Raw genomic sequence first — 15,810 nt, 5'->3', positions numbered from 1 at the left:
ATGGGCAAGGTAGGGGCTAGACTGCCTGGGGGTGAGCCTCCTTCAGCCATCATAGAGTCCATTGTTAGGAAGAAATGGAGGGAGGTACAAGTTACATTCATGAATTGGTAGAGTGAGAATTCCTGGGAGTCTGAGAGCCTGGATTTGAATCTGACAACTATGATTTACTAGTCATATGACCTTGAGAAAACAAATAGTAACTTCCTGGGTACCTCTGGCATTATTTATATCACTGAAAAAAGTGACAGGTACATTGTCTCCCTCATTAGCATGTTGGGAGGGTCAAATCAGATCACCATTTGATTTGTAAATGATAAAAATGTGCTGCTTCAGTGCGGGCAGTGCTATTATATTCAATCCCAGGCACTCTTTCCCTTACCTCCCACTTCTCTCTGCTTCATCCAATATGATCTTAGTGGTCCAATACGATCTTAGTGGAACAGATTCATTGCCCCCTTAGGAACTTCTGTTGTCATCTTCCTTCCTCTTATCAAAAAATTTATCAGTCATTTACACTTTCAAGATACTAAAGGTTGCCACCTTCCAAAAGGAGTTTCTGGTGAGGAAGGAAAGCTAGAGGAGTATCAAGAGAAATTGACTTGGCTGGCGCCGCAGCTCACTAGGCTAATCCTCTACCTTGCGGCGCCGGCACACCGGGTTCTAGTCCCGGTTGGGGCGCTGGATTCTGTCCCGGTTGCTCCTCTTCCAGTCCAGCTCTCTGCTATGGCCAGGGAGTACAGTGGAGGATGGTCCAGGTCCTTGGGCCCTGCACCTGCATGGGAGACCAGGAGGAAGCACCTGGCTCCTGGCTTCGGATCAGCGCAGCGCACTGGCCGTAGCAGACACTTGGGGGGTGAACCAATGGAAAAAGGAAGACCTTTCTCTCTGTCTCTCTCTCTCTCACTGTCTAACTCTGCCTGTAAAAAAAAAAAAAAAAAAAAAAAAAAAAAAAAAAGAAAGAAAAGAAATTGACTTCCCAGGTGCTTTGAAATGAACTGTGGTTTGCCTAGACTATTCACATGTCAAATTGGCCCATTCTGTAGCTGCCACACTTCATAAATTTCAGGGCATATTATTTGGTTTTGTTTTATATTTCAGTATCTCTAGAATTAGGATGTAACTTATAATCCTTGATGGGTCATACTTTAATTAGCAGCATTTTCTGAATCTTGATGTGAATGGAATGGGAGAGGGAGCGGCAGATGGGAGGGGTGTGAGTGGGAGGGAAATTATGGGTGGGGGAGCCATTGTAATCCATTAACTGTACTTTGGAAATTTATATTTACTAAATAAGAAATTAAAAAAAAATTAGCAGCATTTTCTTTTTTGAGTGGTTCATAAATAATGGTGCCATTATTATGGGGCCGGCATTGTGGTACATGTTAAGCCACTGCCTGCAATGTTGGCATCACTGAAGGGCACCAGTTGGCTGCCCCACTTCTCATCCAGCTCCCTGCTAGTGCACCTAGGAAAGCAGCAGAAGATGGTCCTAGTGCTTGGGCTCCTGCCACCTACAAGAGAGACCCAGATGAAGTTCCAGGCTCTTGGTTTTGGGCTGGGCTATCCCTGGTCATTGCAACCATCTGGGGAGTAAACTAGCAGGTGGAAAAATCTTTTTCTGTTTCTCCTTCTCTCTGTAATCCTTTCAAATAAATAAATAAATGTATTTTTTTATAAAAGGGTGTTGCACAGATGAAATGGAACACTGTTACTATGGTGATGTCATGATCCCAAGCAGAATTCATTGAGGAGTTAAGAAGAAAAATAAGGCAAGGCAGCAGTTTCCATTGGAATCAGATCAGGAAACAAAGATAGACTATTTCATTTTCTGCAGACCTACAGCTGCCCAGAATTACCTGGATATTTGGATTCTGCCCATTGATATCAGCTTTGGAAAGATCTGGAAAGTTTGGTAGATCAAGGAGAAAGGATCTGGGGCCATCTCTTTGCAGTGAAGGACGCCCCGTCTCTTGCTGGAATCGCTGTCTGGGGAAGGGCTGGTGTGCAGTCCGGTCGTCTGGATGCTCCCCTGCTGCTTCCTTGGAGAGAGGAAAGTGGGTTTCCAACGTGGAGTCACTCTCCATGTTGAAGTTGTTCTAAAACAAACAAACGAACAGGAGATACACGATTTAAAAATGCCACCCTTAACAGCCCATTAACCTCAGGAATAAGGAGAAGTCCAGTAACTGGAATCAAGCCAGCAAGGTATTCCCAACTCATTCCACTACCTCATGGTTGGCTTTTCTCTATTCAAAAAAGATAAAGGTCAGGAAACGTCTCCCAGCCTCTCCGTGAAGGTAATGCCTGGGACAAGATCTGAACAACAGAGGGAAGCTCCTTGTAAGACTGGAGGTGGGGGGTGGATTTTCTAGAAGAGGGAACAGCGTATAAGACCAGCCTAGGATAGGGATGAAGTTGGCTAATCTGAGGAATAGAAAGGTCAGTGAAACTGGTGGAAAGTGAAGCGGATAAAACCATTTGAAATGAGGATGAAGTGATGGGGATAGCCAAAGAAAATGTGATAAAAATGGCATTCTGCAATTTAATGTTTTTATTCCAAAAAGTGCAAGTCCAGTGTTTTTCCCAGATAGTGAAAACTATCTCTATTTAGTATCTCTGGGGGAAAATTTTTCTAGAGATTGAAAAGTGTAGAAGTTGCTGGATTCTTTCCCCAAACCAACCCTTCTTCTCCACCTCCCATTCTCCCTGGAGCTCTCATTGGAGGCTTCCCCCACTCCTTCAGGGATGGTATTTCCATGTTTACTGGTGTTGGGAGATGTGGAGATAGAATTTCACCAGTGTTTGGGTCAGTGGCTAATGTTCTTGTTATTCTTTGGGGATGTTTTGGGGTTTGGGAGTGTGTATTCCAGCACACTGTCTCCACACACACTTGCCTCCGCTTCCTGCCCTCCCTCCTCCCCTTACAATGGCAGTGCCTTTGACCCAGCCAAAAGGTTATATCTGGTATCAAAACACTCAAAACTGAGTATCCAAGGTCAAGAACAGCCCGAGGAGAAACATACACAGAGCACCTTTGTGAATGTTGGAAGAAATCAAGAGGAGGACTCAGAAAAGCAAGTCTCCCCTTTAAAGCATGCGGTGACAGAGGGGAGAGCTGGCAACTCTTTAGCATGTTTTAGCTTGCCCTTTGCTTTTGCTCAGGAGATGTGGCCAGGGGCAGTGTCTTTGTTCACCTTTCCAGACACCTCTGCCATGGTTTGTGTCTTCTGGCACATCCCTGTGGAGGGAGTTGCCTTGGCATTCTGAGGCATGGCTGACTGCAACAGAAGCCAAATGTATTATTCTTTTACTGAGCCCAGCAGGGGGTGGGGGAGAGACCCCAACTATTTCCTTAACATAAGACCATAAGATTATTTATCATAACCAAAGGGGGAGATAATTGAATATAATTGTTTCCAGATTGCCAATCCTAAAACTTCCCCAACAGTGTTAGGAAGGATAGTTGGATTCTCATGGAAAATTCCTGACCCAATATTTAGAAATGCTAATTTCAAAAGGAAGCCAGAATTTGTTTCCCAATTGTTTTAGGTATTTCTGCTAATCAAACCCTAATTTCGCTGTAGCAACATACAAGGCATACTGCTTAACTGGGTTAAAAATAGAGTTCTTGGGTCACAGTGGCTAAAACATTGCTTGAAATGCTCACATCCCATATCTCAGTTCCTGGGTTCAACTTCCAGTTCTGACTCCCAATTCCAGTTTCCAGCTAATGTGCATTCTGGCAGGTAGAGGTTGATGGCACTAGTAGTTAGGTCCCTGGCACCCATGTGGGAGACCCAGGTTGAGTTTGCTACTCCTGCCCTGATCTGGCCCTGGCCCAGCCCCAACCGTTGTAGGCATTTGGGGAGTGAACCAGTGAATGGGAGGTTTCTAGTTGTCTGTCTAGATCGCTCAGTCTTTCAAAGAACATAAGTAAATAAATAAAAGTTTTAAAAATAGAGCCTCTTTCTCTTTTCTTTCCCCTGTGATGAAACATATTTTACAAGAAGAGGTAAGGCATGTATTTTTGCTGCTATTTACCATTTTGCTTAGATGTCTAAAAAATAAGGCCTGAATCTGATTGATTTCTCAATCTGATGCTTGGGTTTTCCTGGTAGAAAAAAACCATTACCACAGGGTGATCCTGGCTTAGCATTAAACCAAGCAAACTCCTTAACCTTTCAATGGCCCCATGACCTTCCGTGTAAAAAAGAGCAGTTAATGACAGGCATGAACCCCACAGCAGGATGCTCAAGAAAGCTTCAGTTGGGTTTTGTCTGCATAGGCAAAGAGAAATGTAGCATTAGGGCCATTGGCTGGGTAATTCAGGCCACAAGTGCCCCTGCTGGGAATAGTTAGACTGGGGCTAAAGTTTTGTTTGGCTTGAGTTATGCACACAACTGTGGCATTTCTCTATCTCTTTCCAACCATCTCACCAACCCCGCCCCCCCTACACACACACACACACACACACACACACACACACACACACCCCTCAGTGTTTGCGAAGCATTTAAAAGGTGGAAAGTAACAAAGAAATGCTAATCCCAGTCTCTGAATATCTGAATAATTCTTACTCCTCTTCCAATCACATTTAACCAAGAACTTGGCTCCCAGCAGTGGCATGCCCCCAACTCAGAAACTGGAATAGGATAGGGGAATGGTGTCTAAGAATGAAACTTCATTTTATTCAATCATGAACAACATTTGGGAATGGACATTATTTGGACACCAAGATTTTAAACCTGGAGCAGGAGATGGCAGGTGGGAACTGCTAGCAACACAAGGAAAAGTCCGTGTCTCTTTTCAAGGAGACACATGGCGCATCCTCCTTGCAGCGTCTCCACCTGAGGTCCTGACTGAGGCCATCACTCCAGTTGTTACCCAGAACACTCAATGAGCATCTACACACAAAGGTATTCTAGCAGGGTGAGGATTCTTAGAAGAGGCAGATCTTAAAGTGAAGAGTAAAATACTTTATTATTTTAAAAGCAGAGTGAGAGAGAGGGAGGGTGGAGGGAGGAGAGAGAGAGAGAGAGAGAGAGAGAGATTTCTGTCTATTGTCTTATTCTCCAAATGGCCATAACAACCAGGACTGGGCCAGGTTGCAGCGAGGAGCCTAGAATTCCATTTGGGTCTCCCATGTGGTTGTTAAGAGCCCAAGGAGTTGGACCATCTTCCACTGTTCTCCCAGGCATATTAGCAGGGAGTTGGCTCTGAAGCAGAGCAGCTGGGACTCAAATGGCACTCTGATATGGGATGCCAGGACTGGAAGTGGTGGCTTCACCTGCTGTGTCACAACACTGGCTCTAGTAGCTCATGTTTTAGTCAGAGAAGCAAACACTAGTCTCTGTGTTAATATCTTAGGAACGTTCTGAAATTTAAGAAGAGAAATTTCATTCTTCCCAAGCTTTTATAAAGTCCATTTTATTTAAAGGGGCAATGAATCAAAGGGATAATTCATAATGAGTTAAAGGGACATGAGAGGAACCTGCTCAGTATGGAAGATATTTCGTTCCTCATTGTGTTTCTCTGAGTTGACCTTCGATCTGTCAGCACTGACAATGCTGCAGCATCAGTAGCAAGGTCCCCTTTCATGACTCTGATTTTAGTGTTGTAACTCTCAATGAAAATGAAAATAAAAACAGGAATTAATGCTATTATAATGTCTATGCACATATACTGTTCAACTGCTGAGACAGGTCATCTGTTTTGGTCAAATTTTCCCCACTTTTACACACAGCTCCTGTCTCTTCATTATTTTAGAAGCAATTATCTAAAATAGAAATAGAAAAAAAATCATGTCCTTGAAGTCTGCTATTTTTGTCTGAGATGGCAGTATTGTGGCAGGCATAGCAATTGCCTACCCTATGTCCATTCCCTCTTCTTTTTTCTTTTACTCACAGCTTGTTTCAGATAGCAATACATCTAGTGAAAACTACATTTCCCAGCCTCCATTGCAGCTGAGGAGACCATGTGACACCTGACACAGTTCTGTCCAGTGGGAATAATAGGAAGGTGGTGGGTAGAACTGCTGAGAAGAAGGCACATTGAGTTGTGCCTTTTGTGTTTCTGTCTTCTGCTTGAAACAAGGACACAGTGCTAAGAGTCAAATGAGGCAGCTGGCAGACATGAGGATGAAGGCTGTTGCTGACAAGAAAGATGGAGGGGCCTGGGTCCCTGATGGCATTTTAGAATCATCATACCAGCCCTGGAAGGGTGACCTTCAGATGCCTTTCACCATTAACACGTATGTTAACACTGACAATGTGCCAGTGCTAGTAGCAATATTCTCTCTTGTGATTCTAATTTTAGAGCTATGACAACCAATAAAACGTGAAAAGCCCTGCATAGCTAAGTGGGCCTTTGTTGGGTTTTCTGTTCTTTGCATTTGAGGTACCTACAGGGCATTTAAAGAAACATGGTGAAATTCACTATGGAAGTCAGGCTATGATGCAGTGGTCTGTCCTAATAGCATATTCTAAATCTGCTATCCATACCTTCCAGATATATTTGCACAATCTTTTCATTGTTTCAGCATCTGTACATTACATTTCCCAAATCTATTGCTCACTGTGTAATGAAATGTTTTCTTTAAAGTTCTAAAATACTGTCATTAAATTTCAAGGGGTCTGATCTCATTAAAAGGAACCAGTGTTCCTTGGACAAATGGCTGAATACAGAGCTTAGGCAGGAAAAGTATAGATGCACCAGAAATCAAGGACACTTTCAGTGGCTAATAGGCTTCCCTTGAAAGAATGCAGGGGCCAGTTTGAAGGCCTCCCACTGCTCAAAGATCAGACAGTTTGGGCATAAAAAAAGACTATATGACTAATGCTCATTGCATCTATGAAAACCCAGGAGCCCAGAATGATATTCATAAAGGACAGAAAAACCACTATAACCAATACCAAGGCATTATAAAACTCAGTACTTTAAAAATTGGTACTAAAAAGAAAGAAGGGTTTTCCTGTAGAAGAAATGTTTGGAGCCAAGATTGACAAGGAAGTAGAAGTTATACAGGTAAAGCCAGTGAAGAGAACAGTGGAGGGGATGCATGTCGGGGAGCATTGTGACCCTAGCAAAGGACTCCTTGGCCTGACAGGGCCTGGTTTGTACTTCAGAGCTGGAATGGGTCGGTGTTAACAATCAGAACCACTCTGTTGTCCTGAGATGAGACAACTGAGTCCAGCAATAAAACATCAGGTCCAATACTCAGAGATCTCAGCTCAACAGGGTTTTGTCATAGAAATTTCCATCATATAGTGTGTTGTGACCGTGTCACTAGGCTGCCATTCCCCTGTGGCTTTCTCCAGGTCACTTGGAGGCTGGAGGCAGCGGCGTGATGCTGAGACCTCCTCCCTACTCCTTCTCTCTCACAGCCTGGCCATGAATGCCCCAGGAGAACTCTGTTGAGGTGAACTGAGGAAAGACAATCTGTCATCTGTAGGATGAGTGCAATTTCTAAGATGACACCCCAGATGCTTCAGTCATTTGTGTCCTATATGCTTGAGTACATCACTGATCTAGGACCAAGGATGTCCAACTACTGCCTCCAGCCACTGCAAGGCTGCAGCTGCTCATTTTGGCTGTCCTCGTGACCAAGGTGGGTCACCACAGCCACATCAAGGGCCAGAGTGGTCAGAATGGCCACACTCCCTTAGCTGGTCACTTGGCATAGACAGATGAACACAAAGGAGTGAGGCTGTTTGGGAAACAAAGCCACAGAACAAATTAGGATGCTCACGTTGAAGGAGAAGAACAAGATGTGAAAATGGGTGATGGATCCACTTTGGGAAAAAACAATGTGCTAAGCATAGTTGTCCCAGCCTGCAAATAGCCACCTGCTCTATTCTGCAAACAGCAACCAAAGCCTGGTGTGTGAAAACAGGGCTGATTTAATCCCTTCCAGAACCTTCAGAAGAGGCACAAACTAGGACAAAATTGTTTCTGTCTAGGAAAGTTTTAGTGCTTTTTGTTTTTAAGTCTGGTAACTATTCTCAGATTAGCACAACCAGGCAGGCTTCTTGGAGGCAGATTGGCTGGCAAATTTCTGGAGAGCAAAGAACAGGCCATATATGCAATCTCCAAGCTCCACACCCCTTAATTCCACAAGTTTAGGGGGCACCCAATAAGTCCTAGTTGATGATAATAATGGCTAAGGACCTCGTTAGATTTTGTTTTAATTAGGCTCAGGCTGCAGGCCTCATTACTCCTACTGTGGCTTTTATGTGGGATTCTAAAGAAAAAAAACATCCAGGAATCTTCTATTGAGGATATTAAAGAAGATATTATTAGCAATGCATTTGGTCTCATAGACTTTGAACAACAAACAACAGAGATTATAATTAACGTCACTGTAGCCTCTCTCCTTAAAGCATACTAACAATATAGCTAATTAGCAATGTGGACATCTGCATATTATTATCGACAACGCTTGTTTCCTTTTTCCAGATTAAAGGAAGCCATACTGCACTCAGGCATATGGCTGTGCTCCTGCCACATTAAAACACTCAGTGTTCCTTTACCCATGATAAACACACCCTGGGCTTTATCTGTGCTGGGCATCGGTTTCGTCTGGAACATTTCCACACATCTAAAAATAAGTTCAAGAATACCAGTGGTGGGATTTCAAAAGAAAGAGTACAAGTTTCCCCATTTGGGGAGAGAAAAGAATAAAAGGGCACTGATTATCTTTACACATGATTGAGGAGCTGGCCGGCACTCCCGGGAAGAGAAAGACAAAGGAATGAATACAGTGTGTTTCAGACGGTGAAATCTACTTGGTCCAGGTGGCACACTTATCCCCAGTGCTCAAGAAGATGGCACGGAGGTCATCATCATAGCAGTGGCAGCAGAGGGGGGTGGAGACTTGGTCTGTGAAGTGCTGGAAAAAGGCAGTCAAGATCCACAGGGAAGAAACTGTGCACCCTGAATACCTGCCCGGCAAGGCCCACCGACTTCCACCTCGGCTCTGCCCGTGCTGATGGTGATCAGTCCCCTTCAGGCAGCAGGAGCAGAGTAAATAGCAGTAGCACTATTTTAGAGCAAGCATGAAAATGCAATGCGTCTGACAGAGGAGAAATGGCCACACATATGCTCCAATCTTTGCTGGGGGGACCTTGAAGACAAAGGGGCTCCCCTGGGAGCTCATGACACAGGCACATCATGTTTCAAGAATGCAGGGACATTGCAATCCTGGGTGGGAACAGAGCCTGTGCTCAAAGTCTGACTAATAGCTGAGGAATCTCTCCTTATGGTGGCAGAATGCATCATGAGGATGTTTACTTTAGGGCTTGGGAGTGACCTGACTTATGATCTCAGGCGACGCCTTACAAGACATGAAGAATGGTCAACTCGGTGCACTTGAGCAGAAAGAAGGCCCTGGGAAGGGAGAGGCACCCACGCCTGTGAGTCCCTCCTAACTGAAGACTCTTGGGGCAGGCTGAAAAACATGGGAGGCAACCCTTCACTGGCTTGTCTTGAATGCATCTATAAACTGCTTTGATCTTGAAAATGTGTGGATTATTGGTGATTTTTCAAATTCTGCTTTCTCCATTGCTGGCAAAGAAAACAGAGTGGTAACTTTCCAAGACCCATTTCCTTTATGTTCTGAGAGGCTAAAGAATGAATTAAAATGAAGCTCAAGTAACTCTTTCAACTCGAAGCAAACATGTAAACAGTAGCAGATGCACAGAGAGCCAATTTGGCCATAAAAGCCTTCACGCATCATCTAAAGCATTTTTGAAAATGTGAGGAGATGGAAAAACTATGTTTTCCAAAACTTTTCTCAAGAGGAATGGCAGACTTACCTGGAAGGAGCAGTTTGATAAATCCATCTGGGTGTCAGGCCAGCCGTCCTCAGGCTTAAGCTAAGAGCAAGAAGAATGTCAGAACTTGAGGCCAGAGCTAACTTGCTTAGGGCTAGAATGGACAGACCGAGGGTGGCCACCAGGGGGCTTCATCCCTCCTCTTTGGTCACATCAAAGCTCTCAGGCTCCCCTTGAAGTCACATTTTGAGCAAATATTTTAATTAGTATGGAATATTGCTGATTTTTCAAGTGGCACATTCTCCATCGACAGCAAAGAAAACAGAGTAGTAAGTATCTAAGACCCATTTTCCAGGATCAATTGGAAGACACACCGAATCACTGGTATGCCTAATGGGCCCCAAAGTCTGAGGTCTCCCTTGACCAGAGACAGGGTGTTGAACAGGACAAAGAGACACAGCAGGCAAACATTCCCTATGGTGAATCTGTGTTTCCTACATGAAATAAGGGGGACCCGAGGTCCAGGCCATGGCTAGTGTCCTGCTGTCAGGAAGGAGACTGTGGAAGACAAGCCAAAGAGCATGGAATGGCAAAGTTCAGAGGCCGAGGCCTAGGGAAGAGGTGGTCAGGGGACCCTCACACAGAGCTCTTATTCTACTCAAGGGTTTGGATTCTTCTCAGCATCCAAAGTCAAGATCTGTCATTGACACCTACCGTAAATCTATCTGCTCCAAGTACCTCTTACAGAGATGTTAAAGGGAATGGGACCTTAACCTTGGAATCCTGGAAAAGGGCACATGGTATAATGAAGTGGGCCTAAACCAGGAGTTAAGCGGCCTGGGCTGCATTCTAGCATTGTCTCTCTCTAGTTTGTAAGTTCTGTTACGTTAATATACATCTGCACCTGAAGTAGCCAGGTTTGCAGAAATGTCTATAAATTCTTCCTCTCTCTAAATGTCCATAACTTGAATTGTTAATTGTCTCCCATACTATCTTTGAGCTTGGCTATGCTGACTACTGTGGTCATAGGGACAACAAGCAGAGACCTGAAAAGTGCTTGGCACCGGAGTTTTCCTGCTTTTGTTGATTTTGGAATCCTGAGACCACTGTGAAGAAGCTTGAACTAGACTGAGTGGTGAGAGACCTAGAGGACAGGGACAAGCTCTCTCTTACCAACCAGCCTGCCACTGAGCAGTCACTCAGACTACCCAGCCCTGGCTGAAGAAGAGCCACCCAGCTGAGCCAGAGAATCACAGGAAACAATAAATGTTTGTGGTTTTCAGCTACTGAATTGAGTGGCTTGTTACACAGCAAAAGCTAACTGATACAGAAACTCAGTTACTGCTTCTGTAACAAGGCCATGGCGAGGTAGGATGGGAACCACAGAAAACCTCGCAGTCTATTCAGTTTTGATATGCTTGGAATGGAAGCCTCAAAAGACCTTTGTTCTGGATAAATGATTTCACAACAATTACAGGTAAACAAAGCTTATTCCAAATGTTGAAAACATAAAATTGAGGGTGGGAAGATTAAACAAAAATCGGATGATTTTGGTTGCTGAAAATGTAGAAACTCTCTTTCATATCTAGAAATGTCTGCTTTTTCTTATCTTTCTACCTAGTAACTCAAAGCTGGGTAAAACCTGTTGGGAAATCCCAACCCCCTGCCTGCTCCTTCCTTCATCTACATGTGCTTCTTGTGTTAACAGCTCTGCTGCCAGTTTTTCAGACTCAGGCCTGGGACTTAACAGTTCTTCCTTGCACTTTCATGATGCACCTGAACAGCTCTGTGGGCCGCCAGAAACTAGTAGTGCTCATTTATTAGGGAACCCCTACTGACATTATAAAACTATTATAGCTATCATCGGCTGAATGTGGCCTGAGGTGAAGAGAAAGCTATATACCACCAGGACCGGTTCCCTTTACCATCTGTCTACATAGATTGGTCTTGTTTGGGCTATAGTTCTGTCCTCTTCCAGGCAAATGGCTTGATCCTAGACTGGAACACTGACAGCTGATGCAATTGTGGGCCATTGGCTTAGCTAGGTTAACCTTTTTCTATGAATGGCAGGGATGTTAGTTCCACTCATGGGCTCATTCAACAAACACTTCCTCATTCAAACAAACACTTTGTATTCTGTATCAGGTTCTGTGTTGGATTAAGACAGTTCCAAATGAACATGGCTTACTAACACAAATTATCCAAAGCTTGGAAATGAAGTGAAAGGTTGACTGTAAGTTTACCAGCTCATGCTGGGGCACAGTATCTTGGGCTTATGTTTAATTCTGTAGCAAATGTCTTTGATTGGCCTGTTATTTACTATTGATTAGGGTCTAAGTTAAAGTTATGTGTGATAACTGGTAGATTTTCATCCTGTAGAAATGCAAATTTTGTTGTCAAGTAGAAACAGCAACTCAGAGCTTACTATTTTATGGATTTATAGGACATTAACTCAATTTGTTTACTTCATCGTGGTTTTTCACAACTAACTTTGCAAATAGATATTCCTCAAATTCTCTGAAATAACATTCACATCTTGCTAGCTTCCTCACTAATTGGCTAAATAAATCTTCAACATGGTGTTTATTCCAATTTACTGTTGTCCAAGGCTCATGTTTTTAACATTATGAAAATTCTGTTTTGTTAGTTTTTTGTCTTCACAGAGTGCAGACTCTAGAGGGAAAGTTAATAAATGCTTAGACACATATAAAATACAAGGTAGAAAGTGAGAAATTCTTAAGGATGGGATAGTTTCAATGTCAGGAAGAGAATTATTTAACTCCTATTTATGACTCCACAATTTGCCACCTATTGACTGTTTCACAACACTGTTTTGCTTTTTTGTCTTCTATAAAATATTTCCATCTGAATAGTGGTTCAAGGCACTACCAAGTTGGAACAAGTATTGAGAACCATAGTTTGTTGTCGCTCCCCCTCTTCGTGGAGGAACGACACAGGACCCTGCGCTGTTCTTTCGTCTGCTCGGCCCTCCCCGGGTTTGCTGCTGGTTCTTCCCGGGTTGGCTACTGTCCCTTCCACCTCCGTGGAAGGGCGGTTCCCCCTGCCACACTCCCCACTTCCGCAGGGGAGCGGCACACCGCCGGCTGGCTCTCTCGGGGGCTGCACAGGTGTTCCCCTTAGATGTTCCCCTTAGATGTTCCTGGTGCATGCCGTCTCTCTCCTCCTTTATAGTCCTCCTCCGCCAATCCTAACTCGGCTGCCCACACGCCAAGTACGCTGCTCTCCTCCAATCAGGAGCAAGTCCTACAGTTTATTGGCTGAACTGGAGGCAGCTGTGTAGAAGCTGTTTTCTTCTCTCCCAGCGCCATATTGTGGGAGAGCAGATGCATAGAATAAGTCTTAATTCCAGTAACTCAGTCTAGTCCAGGTTGCTCCCCACAGTTTGTAAGCCAGACTTCCCTTGGGTTTTTGTTCTTTTATTATTATAATTATTTTTAAAGATTTATTTAAGGCAAAGTTAGAAAGGAGGGGAGAGGCAAAGAGAAAGAGAGAGAGGGTCCGGAACTGTGGCTTAGCAGATAAAGCCACCACCTGAAGTGTTGGTATCCCATATGGATGCTGGTTCAAGTCCCGGCTGCTCCACTTCTGATCCAGTTCTCTGCTATGGCCTGGGAAAGCAGTGGAAGATGGCCCAAGGACTTGGACACCTGCACCCACATGGGAAGACCCGGAGGAAGCTCCTGGCTCCTGGCTTCGGATTGGTGTAGCTCTGGCCATTGTGGTCAATCGGGGAATGAACCAATGGATGGAAGACCTCTGCCTCTCCTTCTTTCTCTGTGTAACTCTGACTTTGAAATAAATAAATCTTTAGAGAGAGAGAGAGAGAGATCTCCCATTCGCTGGTTCATTCTCCAAATGGCTGCAATACCCAGGGTTGGGCCAGGCTGAAGCCAGGAGCCAGAAGCCAGAAGCATCATCCGAGTCTCCCAAATGGGTGCAGGGGCTCAAGCACTTGGGACAACCTCTGCTTCTTTCCTAGGCACATTAGCAGGGAGGTGAAATGGAAGTGGAGCAGCAAGGACTTGATCTGTTGCCTATATGGGATGCCATACTGCAGGTAGTGGCTTAAGCTGTTGAGCCACAGTGCCAGCTCCTCTTCTCTTATTTTTAAAGTTTTATTTATTTACTTTTATGAGAAAGGCAGAGCAACAGAACAAACAGAGAGATTTTCCATCCACTGCTTCATGTCCCAAATGCCTGCCACAGTCAGGATTGGGATAGGCTGAAACCAGGAACCCAAAACTCAGTCTGGGTCTACCACATGGGTGGCAGGGACCCACGTACTGAGTCACCAACTGCTGCCTCCAAAGGTGCACATTTGCAGTAAACTGGAGTCAAGAGTGGAGTGGGAACTTAAACCAGGCACAATGATGTGGTACATGAGCTTTCGAAAATGGCATCTGAACCACTGTGCCACACACACACATTAGAGGGTTTCTCCTCTTATGAGATGTTCTGGGGGAAAGACTTGAAGGCCAACCACCAGGGGTCCCAACTTCCTCTCCTTTCCTCTCCTACTCTCCACGGCGCCAGCCTTTCTTTCTTTCTTTCTTTTTTTTTTTTTTAAGATCTATTTATTTATATGAAAGGCAGACTTACATGGAGAGGGAGAGTAGGAAGAGAGAGAGAGAGAGAGAGAGAGAGAGAGAGATCTTCTATCCACTGATTCACTTGCCAAATGGATGCAACAGCCAGAACTAGGCTGATCCAAAGCCAGGAGCCAGGAGCTCCATCTGGGCCTCCCATGTGGGTGCAGGGGCCCAAAGAGCTGGATTGAAAGAGGTGCAGCCAGGACTTGAACCAGCGCCCGTATGGCATGCAGGTACTGCAGACAGTGGCTTAACCCACTGTGCCACAGCGTCAGCCCCCCACAACCTACTTTCAACCATTTAATTGCCTTGCTATGCCCATAAAATTTCCTACTCTGATCCTAGAGGAATGAAGCATCTCCACATTTTATTCTCACAAAGAGACTCTCCCATTAGAACTCATTTGGTCAGCTGAGGTTCAAGAAAGGAGAACCCCAAGCTTCTCAGAGGCTTTTGTGGGGGGTGAGAAGTGGCCAAGAGGTGTACAGATGGTGTGACAGGGAGTATACCTATGTGTTCGCTGTTCACCATACAAGGACGTCTCTGAGTGTGAGCAGAAAACGAATGTCATCCACAAGCTGGGTAACCGGGGAGAACTTAAGGAAGGAACAAAGTGGCTGGGAACCACCAAGCATACTCCAGTACCCAGGGCCAATAAGGCTAGGGAGATCTTATACCCCCAGGCTTGAAGATGTAAAGAAAGGGAGAGATCACTGTTATCCAAAGGGAAAGAGGGGTCTTTGTGTGAGGAGGGAATAAAGAGGGATATAGGGGATTTACCAGATACTTCAACATCCCTCCCCTCTTCCTCTCACTTCCTGCCATTTTATATAATGACTGGGCCAAACTCAATCAGAAGCCAGAAAGCAAAGATGCCTGTTATAATTATATACCTGGTGCCAAAGGCATAAACTAGGATGGCAAAGGGTGAAAAATGGGTATTGAGAGATAAGCAGAAGATCCGGGGCATATAGGGAGAAGCAGCAGCTGTCACCCATGTGTTGCACTGCATGTTAAACCGAATCTTCACAGTGTTCATTAGAGGGAGACAGGAGAACTTGTATTCCACAGACCAGGCAATTGAGGCTGAAAGGCCATAGCTAGTAAGTAGGATCCAAAGCCCTTGTTCCTGTCACTGAATCGTGTTGTCCTAATTTGTCCCCTGGAGGTGTTGTCTATGATAAAGGAGTCTGCAGTCACTTTGTATTTCTCAAATGTAAGCCCTGTACTGAGAAACAGTTCTGAGAAGACTGTCTCCAGAACGCTGGCCTGCAGCACACCACTGATTAAACCCTTAGCCCTGCTCCACGCCCTTAGCCCTGCTCCAGTCATTTGGTAGGGACAGTCCTGGCCTCATTTTCTGGGGGGAAAACTCACCTCGAGATACCAGTCTAGCTCAGTGCTGTTGGACTTGTGTGGTGTGATGACTT

General features: G+C 44.7%; 1 protein-coding gene across 7 annotated transcripts in view; it reads right to left on the bottom strand.

Annotated features, from left to right (window-relative positions):
* The window catches only part of ISM1 (isthmin 1), a 115,575-nt gene that overhangs the window by 64,191 nt on the left and 35,574 nt on the right, over positions 1-15,810 (bottom strand). For 6 of the 7 annotated variants that reach the window (XR_016215995.1, XR_016215996.1, XR_016215994.1 and 3 more), the window contains exons 2-3: positions 9,813-9,872; positions 1,857-2,096 (exon numbers count right to left, since the gene is read on the bottom strand). Coding sequence is in view for 4 of the 7 variants with exons in the window: in XM_089307333.1 (XP_089163459.1) it covers positions 1,857-2,096; positions 9,813-9,872 (300 nt within the window). In the remaining 3 variants the exon portion in view is untranslated. The remainder of the gene's footprint in view (positions 1-1,856; positions 2,097-9,812; positions 9,873-15,810) is intronic. The other variant, XM_002710968.6, reaches the window with a different exon arrangement.

This window comes from Oryctolagus cuniculus, chromosome 11 (assembly GCF_051225735.1).
Source record: "Oryctolagus cuniculus isolate XC-2025 breed Fujian yellow rabbit chromosome 11, ASM5122573v1, whole genome shotgun sequence".
Lineage (NCBI taxonomy): Eukaryota > Metazoa > Chordata > Mammalia > Lagomorpha > Leporidae > Oryctolagus > Oryctolagus cuniculus.
Note: the sequence above shows the minus strand (reverse complement) of the source record. Positions and strands in the feature narration are given on the sequence as shown.